The 20,324-nt window shown below is 42.1% G+C and overlaps 1 protein-coding gene across 8 annotated transcripts in view; it reads left to right on the top strand.

Moving 5' to 3' along the window:
- SOX6 (SRY-box 6) overlaps positions 1–20,324 on the top strand; it is a 678,959-nt gene that overhangs the window by 299,797 nt on the left and 358,838 nt on the right. For all 8 annotated transcript variants that reach the window (XM_015422310.1, XM_015422307.1, XM_015422305.1 and 5 more), the window contains one exon: positions 18,641–18,851. In XM_015422310.1, coding sequence (XP_015277796.1) covers positions 18,641–18,851 — 211 coding nt within the window. The remainder of the gene's footprint in view (positions 1–18,640; positions 18,852–20,324) is intronic.

The raw sequence follows: 20,324 nt of genomic DNA, 5'->3' as shown, positions 1-20,324 counted from the left end.
GAGGTGCAGACTTTTAAGTCCCTCTTAGTGGGTAGTGACAGCTAGGCACTCATGGCTGCCATGAGTCCTCTTCTTTGTTTCTTGCTAGGGACAATCCATGGGCTTCCATTCACCTGCCATCACAGGCGGGGGCCCCAGATTGCATTCCTCGTCATGCTACAACCATGCCACCTCCTCAGGAATACCTGATCACAATGATATTTGATTATCTCTGACCATTATGAGAAACAAATAAGAAATTTATGTATTTATTTAATTTATTAATTTGATTTTTAGCCCGCCCTTCCCACTGAGGCAGGCTCAGGGTGGCTTACAAAGGGAACAGTAGATAAAACAACAATATAAGAATCAATATAAAATGCACAATAAAATTATTAAATCCATTAGCATAACGATGGCGTGACGGTTGTGTTAAAGTGCACCTACAACGATACATCCACTATTGGTGGGCTCAGGCTGGAAATAAAATTGGTACAGAGCAAAGATGATAGAGCACAGCTCCTTACCTAAATGCCTGATGGAAGAGCTCCATTTTCACAGCCCTGCGGAACTGTGAAAGGTCCCGCAGGGCCCTGATCTCATCCGGAAGCTCATTCCAGTAAGTTGGCCACACCCAGCAGGAACTCATTAGCATAACAGGCCACACCCAATAGCAGAAACTCATTAGGATTGGCTGCATTAGGGGTGTGTGGCCTAACATGCAAGGGAGTTCCTGCTACAAAAAAGCCCTGGGTTTTGACAACAAACAAGGTAAACATAATAACAAGCAAAAGGTGGGTGTGGCTGGATAACCACACTTCTGGTAAAATGGGGGTGTGGCCTAATGTGCTAATGAGCTGTGCTGTCAGGGGTGTGGCCCAGTATGCTAATGAGTTCCTGCTGGGCTTTTTCTACAAAAAGAGCCCTAATTTGTATTATGTGCATAAAACAATTTTGTGACAAGGGAAAGTGAAATATCCACCAACTGCCCTGTTGCTGGACTTCTGCACGTGCCATACTGCTCCCTCTTATTGCCAAGGACTGTGGTGAAACATTAACTCTGGTTGCCCGTGACTTATGAATGCAGAGACATGTGTCAGATGGGGTTAGTTTCCCTCCACTAACCAGGATTTAATCCAGCCTTCAGAAAGCATTTTGTTTGGGGGGGGGGGGGATGGAACTAATTATGGTTGCCTATTACCTTGACACTAAAGGGAAACAGTTTTTTTACTATGATTCTACACATAGAAGGCAGGGGAAAAGAGTCAGGTAACAAGCCAGATTCATGCACATTTCCCATTAATGATAGTTATACATTTTGTTTTTTGAATGCCGCTTGAGGGAACAAGGCATCGTTTGAGATCTAGTTCACCAGAAGTCAGTCTTGGGACCTGTTATCAAAATGCAAGGTCTTCCTTAGAAATGTAAAGAAAAATGTGCTTCTCCTATCATTATAGCTGAATAATTGTAGTGAATAAAATGTTTCCAGTCACAAAGGGTACCTTCTAGGAAGATTTGGCTTGTGATACGTCCAGAGAAATTATCCTTGGGACAGAAATTATCCTTGGGACAGAAGACTCTAGCTTTTTTGTGGACATGATAACAGCCATTTCAGTTGTTTGAGATGCTGTGGATAATAGTGTATCGGCGTTCTTTTTTCCTTTCCATTACTATGTATATGCGTCTTTTGAAAGTAGCAGCATTTACATGCTGTAAATTGTTTGGGTTCTTTCTTCCTTGGATGAGAAGGAATCAGGTATGCATGCTGATTAACACACTCCAGTCATTAACATGTGATTATGTGGGCTGCATATTGAACACCTGCCAGAAGATAAAATCCAGTACTTTACTACATCTGTACAAAGACTTTTTGCATTTCTTTTGTACTTTTGACAGCTTAAGGGGGGTGGGTGGGTTCTGTATCTTTGCTAAGAAAACCAACTACGTTTAGTTTAGTTTCTGAGGCTATGAAAACTCCTGCAGCAAGGTCACTTAGTCTCCTGAAACATGAATCTTCTAACATGCTGGCCACTGACATTCACATACAGGTTACGACATTCCTGCATGTTTATATGGATGATCTCTTCTGTGACTTGGCCAAGGATCTCCTAATTCATAACAGTTTTATGAGATACCTTTCTGTCTCATAAATGTCCTGTTTTTATATGATGCTTAGAAATGGTTTGGCACTGTTCAGTGTGCAGAAACTCGAGGACTATATCGCTTTCTCCCGACATTCCACTGCAGGTGCTGCATGTAAATGTATACAATAAATGTTCTACATGAATAGGTGATAGTGGATAAAATTATCCAATTTTATTCTGGCAGTTACAATGGCACACTAATGGCATTTATAGTGGAGCAGGCTCATTGTGTGAGCAGGACGCTCATGTTACCCCCTGAACTACAAAATCTTTTTGCTGTATGTGGGTTTAATGTTTTGGATATTTTTTTTAAAATAGTAGCTCATCTAACATGTTTGTAACCAGGTGTTATGCTGTTTCTACTGGTTCATCTGAATGTACTACCAGTGGTATGCTAAGTGCTGTACAGAAATGGCACAAATGAAATATGCCCCAGCAAGTAGTAATCTCCCCTCCTCCTAAGCATTTTCGCGGTGAAGAGTACAGTGTGAAGCAGTTAGTGATCGAAGCGCCAAGGTTCAAGATCTGTGTGGATTTTATTACATCAAATAATCTGTTGGAGGTCAAGCAAATAGTTGTTCTGGAAATCTATGCTTAAGGAACTGACCCAGCGATAACAAAGTTATAAATGTTAGATGAAGATTTGAAATTAGTTGTTAACATTTTGGACTAGGATCCCAGACAAGGTTTTAATCCATATTCTGCTGTGGAATCCTGCTGGGTGAACTCGATTCAGTCAGTCTCTCTCATCCTAACCAGCCTCACAGGGTTGTTGTGAAGGTAAAATGGCCGAGGGGAGAAAGATGCTGTAAGTTGCTTTGGATCTCCCTGGGGGAGAAAAGTGGACTATGAATATTTAAATAAAATAAAATAAAATAAAATAAATGGTCTATTGGTCAAGTACCATTTGGGTAGAACCTTCCCCCCTAAAAAAAATCTCCCTCCCACTGGATTTTCATTGTAAATTAACAATTAGGGATCAGTGTTAAAGGTAAACATTTCATATTAAAGCCCTTCTCTTAAAACATACCTGACATTCGAGGTTTCATTTTTATATGAAAGTTTTTTTTAAAATGAAAATTTTAACAATTGCATTGATACTATTATGTTACATCTTTTATATCTATTTTGTTGGGATCCAGAAAAGGGAAACTCTTATATTAATGAGATAGCTGGAAATGCTTTTTGTAAATATTTGCTTTCATTATATGTTAACTACACTTAGGCTCCAAATGCCAGATTGCTGCCAGAGCTTGGAATAAAAACCACTCTGGATATCCAACTTTCCTGTGATGTTTATTTAAGTGTGTCCTATTAAATGGAAGAACTGATAAACACTCCTTTAAAACTGAGAAGCTTCAACTGCTTAGAAATTAAGAGCTCAAGCAACTCATTCATGCTACTAATATTTGTTTTCTGCTTTGCTGGCCATTCATACAAATGCTTTCTTTGAACTCCTATGGAAACAGCCGTTGTCTTGTGTTTGTGAGAGTTCTTGTTGGCTACTAAGCAGGAAAGTATTCACAGTTTCTAGTTTATGATAAAAACTTAAAATTCAGCATTTGAATGTAGTTTGCTCAAATGTTTTTTGCTGATTAATTTCCTGTGTTTACTTAACAAGGTACACTAGGAGAAATAGGTCTACATGTAGTTTTACATTTTACTGGAGCTGGCTTACACAAGGTTAGAGCTGTAGTAGCCCTATCTGACGCCATAGGCACAGGGCTTAGTTCTAAACACTTCTGTCATGTGGAACAGGATAACTGGATTGGGAAAAGAAAAGTTCTCCTTATCTGGGCTTGCTATTAAAACAGTAAGAACAACCCAGTTGGTTCTTGTAATCTCTATAATTACAAACAAATACTTCAGTATTTTTGTGCTTTACCTGAGCTCAACTCTGTTCAGAACCGTCAACATTTAGGCCCATAACTGGTTTTCAAATGTACCATTCACAGTAGTCTAGTCAACAGTCCCTTTCCCTTTATTAAAACATCGTCCTGACCATTCTGTTATAATATAGCTGTATTACCTTTCTAAATGTAGTTTTATACAATTCCATAAGGTGGGGCCACAACAGAGAATGGCCAGTTTGGTGTCGTGGTTAAGTGCGCAGACTCTAATCTGGGAGAACTGGGTTTGATTCCCCACTCCTCCACTTGCAGCTGCTGGATGACCTTGGGCAAGCCATAGTTCTGTCAGAGATGTTCTTGAAAAAGAGCCATTTCTGTCATGGCTCTCTCAGCCCCGCCTACCTCACAGGGTGTCTGTTGTGGGGAGGAGTGTGTAAGCTGCTCTGAGAAGGATGGGGTATAAATCCAATCTCCTCCTCCTCCTCCTCTTCTTCTATTACGCGCAGGTGTTTTCCCTCGCTTTCACTGTCTATGTCCACTGGGTTTTCTTTTCCATTGTGCATTATTTTTTCTCCCTTCAGCGCTCAGTTTGCTCTCTGGTTGCTGTTTCCCCAGGTTTTCTGAGAGTGCTTTTATACCGATTTTCCCCTTGTTTCGCTTCTAAGCCAAAGGTAATTAAAAAGTGTGCAGATTCCCTTGGACTTTCCCTGCCCTTTTGCTGCTCCTCAGAGGTCACTCCCCACCCCCACATCGAGGTCATTCCATCTACTCTGCACCTTCTGTCATCCTTCCTCCTTCGTCGGTGTACAAGTTCCATTGATTACTTTTTCCTTTGTCATTTTAAATCAGCCAGTAACAAAGCAGAGAGTTCCCTAGTGTTTGGCGATATGGAAAATGGCTTGGCAGCTGCTTGGCAGTTTTTTAAAAAAAGTCCTGTCAATTTCAGCATTGATTTCCCCCCCCCTTTGCCTGTGGTTCTTTCTGTTCCCTTTCATTCAACAAACTAACGCTAAAATGCATGTGAAAACCTGAACCACGAGGATTTAAACAGAAGGTGCTTGCTGGACCCTACTGTGCAGCTGCGATAGAGCAATTGCATAAATTTAAAAAATGGACACCATCCCCCATACATCAGAAATGATGTTCCCAAGCCATTTAGAAAAGTGTGTGTTGTTCCAGTTTTAGCGACTTGCTGAACGGGCAAGCTCCATCTCACTCTGATGTGAGCACCCCGTTATCGCCACAGATGCGAGGGGTCCCAGATGATTCTGGGGCCCCCGAGAGCCCTTGTAGGGGGCTTATAGCCTGGGGCACGAGGGGTGCCTCTTCTAAGGTGGTAGCTGAAGAATTGAGGCTCCCCTTTGCCCCTATAGCTCCTGCCACCGCGAGCTCACCATGGATGTGGAGGCACATGCCGGAGAAAGCGAGCAAGAGATCTAGTGCTTTGTTGCTCCCACCCAGCCCCTGAAGCAAATGTTGGGATGAACTGTGAGACTGAGCTTATTTAACTAACTAAGTGAAGAAGCGATCAGCTGCCCAAAAGTCCTAATTTGAATTGGTAGAGGAGGGGGGGAATCCCTCCCCCAGGGGAAAAATCGTGGTGTATAAAGTGAAGGGCAGAGAACCGGTTGATGCTGAAAATCAACATAGCCTAAGACAGTGTAGACCAGCTCAGAGCGTAATTAAATAAAGAGACCTTCAGAGTGTCCAAATGATCTGTTTCTTATGTAAACAATGTCTTTACGAGGAGATAAAATGGCACTGAAAAAGAATCCTTCTCCAGGAATTGCCAGCTCAAAGTCATCGAGACACAAGCTGGAAATACCTACTGATTTTCCAAACATGTTAACTATGGCTTTGCGCCCTCTGCTGGACTAGATGACAAATCTCAACAGTAAATTTGATGATCTCCAGAAACAGCTGAAAGAAACAACTATCAAGACAGAAGAAACTCATAAAACGGTTGTTTTATGACAAACGGTTGAAGCTACGACAAAATTGATAAACTAGAGACTGGAGGTGATAGAAAAAGAGTGGATTTCCGACAAGGAGCAGCTATTACAACTTAAAATTGAGAGATCATTATATGTCTTGAGGTTCCAGGGTATCCCAGAAAAAAAGGGGAGAACTTAAAAAAGATATTAAGTGAAGCATTGGCACCAGTGACAGATTTGAAAATGGAACTGATACAAAGCGATATGGATATGGTTTATCAAACTTATCCAGATTTAATTATGAAAAATAAACTGCCTGGTGAAGTGTTTATTAAGTTCTCCAAGAGATCAACGAGAGACACAATCTTAAAAGCTACTAATGGGATAACCGTGAAAATACAAGATGAAGAAATCCAAATACCAAAAGACATTCCATTTGAAATACCAAAACAGAGGAGACAGTATAAAAATCGAATTGCTTTTCAACGCAAACAATCCATTCCCTATAGATGGATATTTCCGGAAGGACTTATCTTCAACTACAAGGATAAGAAAGAGAAGATTGACTCTGTACAAAAAGCAAAGGCCTTTGTGGAGAAACATCAAACAACAGCCAAAGAAAAAGGGAAAACAGAGGACACTAAACAAACTGAAGAAGAAAGTGAACATGAATCGGGAGACAGTGGAAGTACAACTGACAAATCCTCAGAGGACTCTGACGACGATAAAGGAGTAGCTGCTCCGAAACTCCTCAGTTAGACTGACCTATGTCAAGAGCAAACACAAGAAAAACAAGAAATATGCAAAATAATATGTAGTTTAACTCTGAAAGGCTTTTATCCATTTGTTATATGAAAAACTGGCTTACATCTATTTTGGCTAAATATGCTTGCTTTAGTTTGATTCTATATTAATCTTAAACAATTATACTCCTCATATTTTTAATTTACTTTAAGGCTGGGAAATACAATAAGCTATTTATATAATTTTGAAAGATGATCCTTGCTTTAGCTTTGTATTTTAGCCTTAGCCCCTTCTTCCCTTTCCTTAAAGTTTATGTAGTGGGAAAGCAATAAAAAACTTTTAAAAAGAAAAAGAAAAGTGTGTGTTTTTAAATTGTAACTGCAGAATAAATCTACTGGAGGAAAAATACTGGTGCATAAGGCTGGCACAGAATCCAAAGTGAAGTTTAAAGGCTTCCTGCTTGGAAAATCTGCAGCAAGATGTGTGTAGACAGTTCTTCCTTTTGCCCATTTGCAGGGTGGCACCTGCAGAAAGCCCTGATCAAATGAGTAAAGCTATCATAGCAGAGCAGAGGAGGAGAGGTGGTCTTGCAGATCCAAGGCTTTGAAGTATTTTGTATGTGACAGCCAATACTTTGGATTGAACCTGCTGACTGGTGGGCAGCTAATGTTGTGACTGCAGGACTACTATGTATGCTCCAACTAGTTCCTAATATAATCAAGCTCCAGTGATCTATGCCAAAAGGAGTCTCTGAATGAACTTGAGGAGAGACACACACAGTGCTTTACAGGAGTCTAGTTTCAGTTGTTACCGTGGCATGGATGCAGGTGGCCATATTTGCCAGGTCAAGGCAAGGGTGTAGACTTTCCAATTTCCCGGGGGGGGCTGGGGCTGGGCCAGAGGCATTGCTTTGCTAGGAGCAAGGGTGGCTCCCGGGGGAGGCTGAGCAGCTTCCTGAAAATTTCGGCGGGGGCTGAAGCCCCGCCGCCCCCACGAAGATTACGCCTATGGGTCAAGGTAGGAGGCCATCTTCTGGGCTAAACTGAGTTGGCAGAAAGCATTTCTTGCAGCTGCATTAACTTGCTTCTTCAGTAGTAATGTTGGTTCCAGTATAACCTCTAAGCTGTTAACCAAGTCAGCAGGGGTCAGTTGAATCACACTGAAGGTGAGAAGAACAACAAGCCCACTCCCATATCTACCAGCTCCCATCTGCACTGAAATAGTACATTCATCAAACATCCTGCCCCAGCATGACTAAGACCCTCCTCCAATTCCGTATGCTGCCTTCCTTAGAGAGGTGATACAGCGGTCTAGGGATACAGTCTAGGCTAGGTCTAGGCTGACATTAGTGCTGACCAATAGGTGTTGTTCTACATCAGGGCTGCTCCTGGATAGCAGGAAAGTGCCAGTCGTCTCTCTCGGAGAGAGTCTCTCCCTCTCCTGCAGTGGGGAACTTCTTCCAAGTGTGTGTGGGTGGTAAAAAGACAAACTCCATGTGGGGCATTATTAGGAGAGGGATAAAAATAAATATTGCCACTATTATAATGTCCATGTATACAGGGCCGGCTCGAGGTGTTTCTGCGCCCTAGGCGAGGCTGCCTTGTGGCGCAGATGCCAACCTCCCAGTGGGGCCTAGAGATCTGGAGACCTCTGGAGCCAGCCACCCTTTTGCTGCTGCCACCACCGCCTCCTCCCCCCCGCCGCCGCCGCCACCAAATGGGGGGGATGGGGGAGGCACAGCTTGGCGCCCCATCCAGGGCCCGGCACTCTAGGCGAATGCCTAGTTCGCCTAGTGGGTGAGCCGGCCCTGCATGTATAGATCTTTTGTGCAGCCTCATTTTGAGTACTGTGTGCAATTCTGGTCAAAAAGGACATTGCAGAGCTAGAAAAAGCACAGAAGAGGACAACCAAAATGATTAAGGGGTTGGAGCACCTTTCCTATGAGGAAAGGTTAAAGAGACCAAGACTTTTCAGACAAAAATTGACTGAGGAGAGACATAACAGAGATTTATAAAATTATGCATGGTGGTGCAAAAAGAGTAAATAGAACCTTTTCTCTCTTTCACAAAATATTAGAACTTGGGGATACCCAGTAATGTTCCTTCTAAGCTCCACAGTGTTGTGAGCAGAAATCCTACCTTGTGAACGAAAAAAGCTAGTAGCATTAAAGTTGTGAGCAAGTCTCTATTTGACTATCATGTAAATTAGTTTTTTAGAAGAAAAAACTCAGAATAAATATTTTAAATTATATTTATACTAAAATTTAACAATAATTTAAACATTACAAGAGAAAACAGAATCAAGTCAAATTTCACCCACCCCTTTCCACTGTATTGGTAGACCTGTCCTCCAGAGAACAGGTCTACCCACCCCTTTCCACTATATTAGTAGACCTGGCCTCCAGAGAACAGGTCTACCCACCCCAGCACTTGGGGGTGGTGGTGGTTGCAGTCTACTTTGTATTTTTAAGTTAAATATGACAACCATCATTACAGGTCAAGTACAACAGGGGAGGAACAAACACTGTCAGAATCCTTCCTAACCTAACAGGAAGTTGCTTAAATTTTATCAACCTGCCCAAATAACTTATTTATTCAAATATTTTCATCTCACTTTTTCCTGTGACTCAAGGCAGCTTACAAATCATATTGAAAAGCATAATAGGGGTGTGCAAAAATAATAATATTTTTTCCTGGCTCCATTGTAGCCTATGGGGACTATTATGGTCAATGGCTATAATGGAGAATCGATCTGTGGATATCTTGGGCTCTGTGGGGCTGTTTTTTGAGGTAGAGGCACCAAATTTGCAATATAGCTGCTGGTGCCTCTCCTCAAACTCCCCAAGTTTCAAAAAGATTGGACCAGGGGTCCAATTCTCAATCAATCACTTTATTACAACAGTCAGCGACCTGGAGCACGGTTTGATTAAGAAATGCAAAAGCCAGCAACCAGCAATACAGTTGGGTTGAAAACATTTTAAAAAGATAAAAAGAGATAAAATTAAGTCTTAAAAACATACAAAATCATGCCAAATAACTACAAAGTCATGCTGCCAAAAGGGATTTTCGATGCTTGTAAACCTGAGCACAGCATTTAGCCACCCGTCGAGTAGTCTGGTGGTTTCTATCTGACAGGAGATAATCAAGCTTGATTTTATTTGATCTCCCAGGAAATCTTTCTAGCGGAGGGCTAATAATTTCCAATCAGACCTTTGTATAGTTAGGACAGTTTTTTAAAAATGTGTTCTATAGGGTCCAGTTCTGTGGGCCCCAGAAGGACGTGCCCCCATCCCCCATTGATTCCAATGGAGGGAAAAATGCCTTGTGGGCTGAAATAGAAATCCCTGTGCTACCTGTTACAATGTTGTGTGCCAGCTCCACCTAGCGCAGCTTAGAGGGAACTATGGCCCCCAGTGATGTTGATGGGAAATAGCTTCAGGAAGGAAAAAGGAAGTACTCCTTCATTTAAGAAATGATTAAAATGTGGAATTCACTTGCAGAGGATGTAGTGATGGTCACGGGCATGCTCAGCTTTAAAAGGACATTGGGGAAACTCAAGGGGGACAGGTCGGTGGCTACTAGACATGTTGATAAAGGGAATGCTACATTTTGAAACCTCTGAATGCCAGTACTAGAGGGCAACATCAGGCCTCTGTGCCCTGTTGTTGACCCTCCATAACAACTGGTTGGCCACTGTGTGAGACAGGGTACTGGACTGGATGGACCACTCATCTGATCCAGCAGGGTTCTCCTTATGTTCTTGTGTTCCTCTTATTCCCAAGATGCTTTTTCTGTCAAAGAAAAATGTATCATGCCATTAAGAGACGAAATAATGAAAAATAACCCATGGTTTACACATCAAACAAAAGGGAATTCTTCAGGCATTTGCTGAAACACATAAACCCTCTGTTGGGCACATAGCAAATTACTGCTGTAGTGTTCAGCCTTTCAAGTAGCTAATCCCATAGATGGGTCAGGTTCCCAAGGAAAATGTCAAGGAAAGTCCTTCCGTGCCCCACTGTTTTCCACCTGTCTAGTTTGCTTCTGCAGTTTTTAGGCAGATCAAACCTAGACTTGTGATTGGTACATGCTGCCTTTCTACGTATGTTGTTCTGGCAAATGTGTGTTTTGGATGCAGCTGTAAAGGGCCCTCAACTGTTTCCTTTTATGTCTCTGATAATATTCTTCCAGTTCCTTAGCTCTCCTGAAGGGGGAAAAAATGCATTTACTGCTAATTTAGATTTCTATAATATACTTCAGCTATTATTAGATAAACTAATAGTCCTCCCATTTGCTTGCTTAATCCCTAAATACATTTAAGCTTGTGCAGTTCTCCTGTTGACTGCATGCCTTCTATTGCTGATTTGACAGGCAAATAAAGATCAGAATGAAATCCCACTTGGTGCGTGATACCTTTAAAAGGATAGTCCTTATCTGAAAGAAAGGTTGACTTTGTACATAATATTGTTCTCTTAAATGTCAAAAGGACACAGTGTCCATTATTCTCTGAACCATTTTGTGTTGAGATTGCTTTGATAGTGGATCCAACACATTTCAAATAACAGAAACCAGTGTTTTGCTACATCACCCACACATCTCATTTGAAAGGGGGTGGGAGATCCAGAATTATATGGCAGTGTTTAGTCAACATATATGGAAGGAAATACTAAGATGAAAAAAAAATCTTTCTTGACATGATCTACATGAATAGAAATAAATTCCATTAACTTATATCTCCTGACCTTTGTCTTGAAAGGACAAGCATATTTGATTGCATGCATATCTACTTTAGGAAGCAGGATTTTATGGGTGAGCGGGACATCTGATTTCTATAAACCAGGGCTATTTTTGGGCAGGAACGCACAGGAACAGAGTTCCGGCTGGCTCCCAAGTTGGCCACGCCCAGCAGGAACTCATTAGCACAATAGGCCACACCCAACAGCAGAAACTCATTAGGATTGGCTACATTAGGGGTGTGTGGCCTAACATGCAAAGGGTTCCTGCTACAAAAAAAGCCCTGGGTTTTGACAACAAACAAGGTAAACAGAATAAGAAGCAAAAGGTGGGTGTGGCCGGATGGCCACACTTCTCGCAACATGGGGTGTGTGGCCTAATATGTTAATATGCTGTGCTATCAGGGGTATGGCCTAATGTGCTAATGAGTTCCTGCTGTTGGGTGTGGCCTATTATGCTAATGAGTTCCTGCTGGGCTTTTTCTACAAAAAGAGCCCTGCATAAACAATTAATAGTTCAAAAAAAAAATAATAGAAGTCATCTGCAGAGTTTTGGAGTATTCTGGTAATTTTCTCCTTACATCAACTTCCACATCCTTGTAAACTGACACCATATTGATGAAACTCCTCTTGGTTGACCCTGAGCTGCAGGTTGCCACAAACAGCAAACGTATTTTACGTCATTTAGGAATTTCTGGTAACTTAGAAATTTGTTCTCCTATATTGAAACAAAAACTATCAAGGATAGGGAGAAATATATGCCAGATCAGTTAGATTTCTAATTATTCAAGGCACAAAATCATGCTTATCAAAAGGGACACTGCATAGGCTACAAGGTGGAAATTGTGGCTTTGGTGTTCTGCTAGCCAGCTATCTTTTAAGAATGAAGATGCTTGTTCTATGGAGTAAGAGTAGATGTTGGCATCTTTTAGGGAAAATAGAGGGTTAGAAATATAAAAATAAACAGCAACCATATTCTTATGATTCTTTTTGGCAACTTAATCTTGAATATGTTGAAGAGCAGGCCTTTGATTCTTCCTGTGATTCTTACTCCTCCCACTGCATTCTCCTTTTTAGCCCCTACAGAAACCGGAATCTTCCCTAGTACCTCTAGAAAGTCTAGGAAATATTTTACTTTATCCGCAGTTTTTAACATAACAATCTTCACATAAATGCGATCTGAGAATATAGGTGTACGTTAGCGAATGGTTCTCTTGCTAATCTCTCCTTATATATAAAAGAGTTTTCGTGTCCCACTTTCCTCAATGTTCCACATGCTCCCACAGCCTTTGGCTCCCTCAGCTGCCACTCTGAAGGTCTGCCAATCCCCTGGCTGCATTGCCTTGCTACATTGCCTCGGCCCCGCCCACAGAGCCGGCAGCCAGTGTCTTGCCCTCAGTCTGGAGGGAGCCGGCAAAGGGGATGGATGCTCTGCTGAGAAGCGGCAACCCCTCCATGAGGGAGAAGGAGGCAGACCTAATGAGGCAGCAAGCGGGGGAAGGACTCACCTTTGCTGCCCCTCGTGGCCCCTCTCCCTCAGCCGCAAGACTGGCGCTTTGTCAGGGTGATAGCTCAGCAGGCTCCACTGCAGAGAAGGCTGCCCAGTGCCTTTCGAAGGGTCCCTGCCTTCCTTCAGCTGTGGTGACAGCGCCAGGGAGGGTCTGGCCTAGAGGAAACAAGCTGCGGCTCCTGGAAAGTCAGACTCTCTCTTGAGGAAGACACTTCTCTTGGCTCCTGTGGGGGACTAACTGTGACTAACTGTCCCCTCAGTGGCTGTTGGTAGGCAACCAAGCTTGCTTCTGTTAGTAAAAAAACAAAGGACTTACAACATAACCCCTCCCCCATCCACTGCCAGCTTGGCCACTTTCCTGTCAGAATTAACTTAAAATGACTCTCTCTCTTTTTTGGCTCCACCATGGCTCGCTGACTAATGAGGTGGGCCAGCAACCATCAAATCATTCTTTTCAATGCCCTGCTGTGCAGCTGACTTCCCCTAGGGTTGCCAATCTCCAGGTGGGACCTGGAGATCTCCCGCTGTTACAATTGATTTCCAGATGACAGAGATCGGTTCCCCTGGAGAAAATGGCTGCTTTGGAGGGTAGACACTATGGCATTATCCCCTGCTGAGTCCTTCCACCCCCCCAATGCTGCCCTCCACAGGATCCACCCTCCAGATCTCCAGGTATTTCCCTAATCTGAGCTAGCAACTGTACTTTCTCCTCAGTGCCTGTTACTAGGCAACCAGGTTCTGTCAGTAAAAGGCCCTTTCCACACCTGTTTTGGCCTTTGGGAGAAAACTCATTGGGGCCAGTCCTGATAGGGTTGCCAACTCCAGGTTGGGAAATTCCTGGAGATTTGAGGGATGGAGCCTGGAGAGGGTGAGGTTTGAGGAGGGGTGGGACCTCAGACAGGTACAATGCCATAGACTCCACCCTTCAAGCCAGCCATTCCCTCATGGGGAATCATTGTTACCAATCTCCAGGTGGGGGCTGGAGATCACTCAGAATTACAACTGCTCTCTAGGAGGGAGGGCGAGGAAATGGAAAGCTGAAGCCAGGGGGCAGTTAACGGTAGGTTGATGGTTGGCTGGGAGAGATATAGGGTTGCCAACTCCAGGTTGGGAAATTCCTGAAGATTTGAGGGGTGCGGCCTGGAGAGGGTGAGGTTTGAGGAGGGGTGGGACCTCAGAAAGGTACAATGCCATAGACTCCACCCTCCAAACCAGCCATTCCCTCATGGGGAACCATTGTTGCCAGTCTACATGGGAGGGATGGCGATCATGCAGAATTATAACTGCTCTTCAGATGTCAGAGATCAGTTCCCCTGGAGAAAATGGTGGACTCTGTGTCATTATACCCTGCTAAGGTCACCACAGCAAATTGATGCTGAGTGCCCAAGGCCAGGGCACTCTCCCAGAGCCTCTTTCTCGAGCTGGTATTTATTTCCACAACAGGCCTTATTCCTAATCCTAAATAAAGAAAAAGGTCATTTTCCACTGAACCATACTAACATTTGGTTCCCAGTCCCTTGCACTTTACCAAAGCAAAGGATGCTATCCAAAGGTAATTAAGCACTCTTGTTCCACTGAAATAAGTGCCTGGTTAATTGCTGACATTTTGTTCATTTTAGTGGGTCTTGAGTGCACTTCTCTGAAGTTTCTCCACCAAGGGAAGAAATCCCAGTCTTCCAAAAACAAAATGATTAAAAGCAACAAGGGAATTGTGGAAATTTTGCATAAATTATGCTAAACCATGTTGCCTGGCTGTTTTCTCTGAAACACATAAGTTTTCTTTCTTTATCACCTGTGTAAGTGACTAAAATATATTTTCAGCATTGATAGATGCTTCTTCCCTTGTAGATTATGGCAACAGTGTCATCCTGTGCCTGTGAATGATGGTTTGTTACCAACATAATCTCTGCAAACAACGGCCCTTAGTAACCACAGTTGCCCATTGTTTGTTATCCCGTTCGGCACAGACACTCCTTAATCTCTACAACCTGATAAGTGAGAATGCATGCCTCCCTATGTTGCCAACAGCAAACCTTATCAAAATATATATTAGAGGCTTTCAATTTGACCCATGACTACATCTATGGGAGGTTTATTTTATGGTATTATCATCCTAAAATGGTGATATGATAACCTGACCTGTTTCCTGTAATGAACATTTTCAGTGAAATGTGGAAGAGGAAAAAAAAAAAGAATTATTGCAACCATTATTCCAAGAATTTTTTTAAAAAATGTTGTTTATTTCTAGAATCACTACTGTGGCAGAACATAGGCATGCTGTAATTACTCTTATAATTTCCAAACTCTGGTCTGTAAACCACCAGTAGTTGACAATGGATCTCTTTTGAAGTTAGTGGAAAATGTTGAAAGCCTTTTCAAATGAAAATTAACATTAAATTAAGTCATCTCATATTAGTTCTGAAGAATGGTGTCTTGCCTACTGAATGCTGAAAAGAATATGCACAAATATTGCAACATGTGTCTACCTAGTAAATGCTTCCCCTTGCCATTGATATCATGGTTTCAATGCAGCTACACTGAAGCACAGCAGCAGAAATAAAGTTTTATTCAATAATTTTGCAAGGAGCCATAAACTATGAAAATATGTTGATCTTTTAAAAAAGCAAATGAGAACAGAGAATCTGTATTGCGGTCATGTTTACATTTGTGTCACTGCATATGTAATGTCTGTGTCTCACGTTATGGCTTACCAGCATACATTTATGTTCATGAATGGGATATGGACAAATTTGCCAGCAGACCTGGAGAAAAATGTTCTGTCTCTTCAGTAGAGGCTTAATGTATGGAAATATACCCTGTAACTGACTCATAGCATGGTAAATAACATCCTATTTAGCCTCTATTGAAGGGACACAGGCCATTTTTGTCTCCAACCCTATGGAATTACAGTCACTTAATGTATTTAGCCTCTATTGAAGGGACACAAGACATTTTTGCCTCCAACCCTATGGAATTACAGCCACTTAATGTATAACAAAGTATACTTGCAGTTAGATACATGTAAACATGCAAAAATCATGGTGTCTATCCCTTATGGATCAAGAAGAGTGTTCGATGTGAGAAGCAGGATTATACCAGTAATAACCCAGGAAGGTTCAGGTTATTTGTTTATAAATAAAGGTTATAACAAAAAAATCCACAAAACAACAAACATAAGGTTTGATTTAAATGTGGCCTTGAATATTTATATGGCTGCCAGAATGGCATTAACGTATGTTTAACATTAGACAGAACAAAGTTTGAGTCCAGTCACACCTTCAAGACCACATGCACATTTCCTCAGATACATTGAAATGGAAGTTAACAGTCCATACATACATAGGCAGAGGGTGAACAACAAATTAGCATACAACATAATGATCTATAACACTAGATAAACAGTTAATAAACTCCCATTACTGCCTGACCTGAATAGCCCAGGCAAGCCCATCACATCTCGGAAGCTAAGCAGGGTTGACTCTGGCAAGTACCTGGATGAGAGCAGTCAGGAGGTGGGGGCAGGCTTTATTCAGCCACCTCTCTGAATATCCTCCAGGCCCCCAGTAGGGGTCAGTCACCAGAGGTCACCATGACTTCCAGGTGTGCACACAGACACAAGAAAAATATTAAAAAATACCCCCCCCCAAAGGAGAAAAATAAACTCCTGCTACTTTAACAGGACTGTAATTTGCTATACCACTTTGTTTTCATGGTAATATTTTAAATTTTGTGTTGTGGTGCTTCTGGAACTACGTTAGCCACCTTGCTCATCTTTCAGTCGAAAGGCAGATCGTAAGCATTTTAATGCATGCATTTGTTAATATTTTTAAACTGTGAAAGGATTATGACTTCAAGTGAGTGGTCTGTGTTTTTTCCATGGGTAGAAAACATTTGAAGAATTGGACTACTGATTACAGACATTTATGAACATAGTTGTCCTTCACATAAGTTGATGCTGAACAAATATTTAAACAAAAACTACAATTCTTCTGTAACATGAGAACAGTGTTAATTGGAAACCATTTTTGGGCCTTAACTAACTGGGGAAATTATTGCAGGGTCTGAGGATTTTAACATACCATTTTGCTTAGAACTCAAAAGCCCCCTGGCATGCTGCTGGGGTATGCCCCTTGAAATATTTCATTAAAGCTGAGCTGAATTGGCTTGAATTTCAGTTTTCATTTCAAAATGTGCATGTTTCATGAGGAGAAAGTTTTAATCCAATAGCAAGTAAACTGAAATAAAATCTATAGTTTCTCTGTTGAGACTCCGAGTGAAGGGTGGGGTATAAATCCAATTTCTTCTTCTTCTCCTTCTCCTCCTTCTCCTCCTTCTTCTCCTTCTTCTCCTTCTTCTCCTCCTTCTCCTTCTTCTTCTTTCCAAGTCCACTATTCACAGCTGACACAGAGCCATGTAACCTCCACCCCTGGGGTGATTTATACAAGTCGCTAAGGACACAACTCAGGGTAGCAAGGAACTCAATTGACCTAAAACCTAGGCAGAGCCACTTCATGTATTCTCCAGAACAGAGGCCCCCAACTCCTTGGGCCTGTGGGCAGCTTTGGAATTCTGATACAGGGTAGATGGTGCAAACACAGAATGGCTGCTACAGTAGCCAGAGCCAACCACAAAATGTCAGGGAGTGAAGTTATGTATAACTTTAATAATAAGGCTTAATGGACTGCCTTTTACAAATATAGTCTTGAATATACACATCTTACCTTTAATCACACAGTGAAGATCCTTGTGTTGTGGTGACACTTGCAACTGAAGCGGTTTTTCTAAAATTTACACAGCCAATGAACTTTCCAATGGCAAATCAGAAGCCCTGCTGGGCAGACGTCCCACCTGCCCATTCCCACATTGTAAAAACATTCGGTGGGTGCCAGCAAAGGTGTTGGCAGGTGCCATGTTGGGGATCCCTCCTCTAGAAGTTTTCCATCTGGTACATATGACTGTATGGGGACTGTAGTGAGGTTCGGGCACAACTGTTACATAAAGTGAGGAGATACCTTACAAAAATGATATAAGAGGAATCTGCCTAAGCTGTAGTTTAGTTGACTCTATCCATCAAGTATGTAACATTATCATCAAATACTCCACTCTGAGCCACAAGTAAAAAGTAGGACATAGAACAGCACTCCAAACACAGCAACTGTATTTATATAAATACATTTATGGTGTATTTGTATGAAACACCAATCTCAGCATTCATGCAATTAGATGGTAATGTCTGGTGTCCATCAGCCAGTTCCTTAATGGTAGGTTTGATTGCTGTGTGTTGAAGGTCTTGGGGAAGAAAACTAGGATCGGAGATCGTCAGTACAATCCCACATGGATATACACCTTTCTTAGCTCAATTAACTTAAATAGACCTAGAAGTATTTAATTGTGCAGTGTTTATCCTTAGCGCAGAATAGACAACAGAGAACAACTTTCTGTAGATGGCTGTCAGAAGCCATTACAAGTGGAGGAAAGGGGCTCCCAAAAAGTCACAAGTCCACTTGTCCCCCAAAGTTCTGAATGCCTCCAAAATGACCCGTATGAAAAAGTGAAATTTCAAAGGCAATCAAAATACCCTAATAGTGTTCATTTCCCCACAATAACGAAAGTAAAAATGAAACTAAAATGACTGTCCTGGTTCATCTCTAATATTACCAAATGATTAATTGCCATAATAAAATAATAAAATTTCTGGTATCAGAAGAGTTTGTTTATTCTTCAATCATTGTGTTTGTTTCTTACAGGAGTCAGAAAGTAATAAGTTATGTTCCTTATATTCCTTCCGAAATACTTCTACCTCACCACATAAGCCCGAAGAAGGAGGTCGCGACCGCAGTGACCTAATGACCAGTGTTAATTTTGGAACTCCAGAACGCCGCAAAGGAAGCCTTGCCGATGTGGTGGACACACTGAAACAGAAGAAGCTAGAGGAAATGACCAGAACTGAACAGGAGGGTATGTGTGGACAAAACATTTTCTGATCTCTTTCCTTTATGTAGATTTCATTGTTTAAATAATAAATATTCGAGACCAGAACAGTGTAGTATTGGGTTCTCACTTTTAAATTATCATAATTAAATTATCTGAAAACTTTCTATATAACTATGTACCTTAAATTGGTTAATGTGATAGCTAGTTTTGTGGACAATATACTGAACAGCTTGCAGATATATTCTCTGAAGAAAAAAAAGTTGTTTATTTGAGAAGGGATTTCAGTTTTAATTATTAGTATTGAAAGATAAGCATATGGAGCAGAGGTCCATCAGTGGCTATTAGCCACAAGGTATAGATAGGGGCTCTGGGGCAAGTGATGCTCTGTCTTCTTGGTGCTTGGGGGGCTCAACAGTGGGAGGGCTTCTAATGTCCTGGCCCCACTGCTGGACCTCCTGATGGCACCTGGTATTTTTGACCACTGTGTGACACAGAGTGTTGGACTGGATGGGCCTTTGGCCTGGTCCAACATTGGCGTTTCTTATGTTCTTATGATCTAATTGAGAAAACATTCTTCTTGCATTCTAATCCAACAATGGAATTACTTTTTATACACAATAATAAGATCAAGCTAACCAACATTCATACTGGTTCGATAGACACCTTTAATTTTTTTTTCTCCTGCTGCTGCTGCTCTGAGTAGCAGTAGGACCTTCACTGGGTCCAGCAGTGGTGGTGTAGCTCGGGAGGCGTGCTGGGCCCAGCAGTAGTTGCGTAACCTAGGAACTCAGAGGGGTATGCCACTGGCAGCAGTAAAGCCCGTGGGTTCCACTGGGGCCATCATGAAAGTGGCCAGGAGAAAGTCTCTGGTGACTCACTCAGCCAGCAGAGACTCCCCCCTGCCACTGATCTCTGCAGCTCATCCAGTGCAGCTCCAGGTGAGCCAACAGAGACTCCCACTTGCCACCACTCTCTGTGGCTTGCCTGGAGCAGCTCCAGGGGAGCCACCATAGTCCCTTTCCCACAGCTCTCCAGTGAGCTGTGGCAAGTTGCAGAGAGAAGTGGTGGTGTGTGTGTGTGTGGAGTTTCGGCTGGTTCACCTGGAGCTGCTCTGGGTGAGCCGCAGAAAGCTGTCGGTCAGCCCAGGGTGCCACATTGGTCTTGGAGATGGGATTCCCTGTCGGCGAATCTCCTGGGCTTTTTATATTCTTCACCTTTGTATGGGAAAAATGGAATTTCTTGTGCTATCTTCTACTTTTATATACTATTCTGCAGGTCTAGGTCAGCATGGTAGAGCTTGAAAACAGGCAAGGTTTTCAAATATCTGGGGATCCGTGTCCTAACAGTGTATTTAGACCTAGACAAAGGTAGAGCTTGAAAGGCTAGGTTTTCAAATATCTGGGGATCCATGTCCTAACAGTGTATTTAGACCTAGACATTTTAGTGACTGGAGAACGGACATATTCATATTGTAAAAGTCAAACTTTGCAGTTTTAA

Source organism: Gekko japonicus, unplaced genomic scaffold (assembly GCF_001447785.1).
Source record: "Gekko japonicus isolate JY-2015 unplaced genomic scaffold, Gekko_japonicus_V1.1 scaffold693, whole genome shotgun sequence".
Lineage (NCBI taxonomy): Eukaryota > Metazoa > Chordata > Lepidosauria > Squamata > Gekkonidae > Gekko > Gekko japonicus.
Note: the sequence above shows the minus strand (reverse complement) of the source record. Positions and strands in the feature narration are given on the sequence as shown.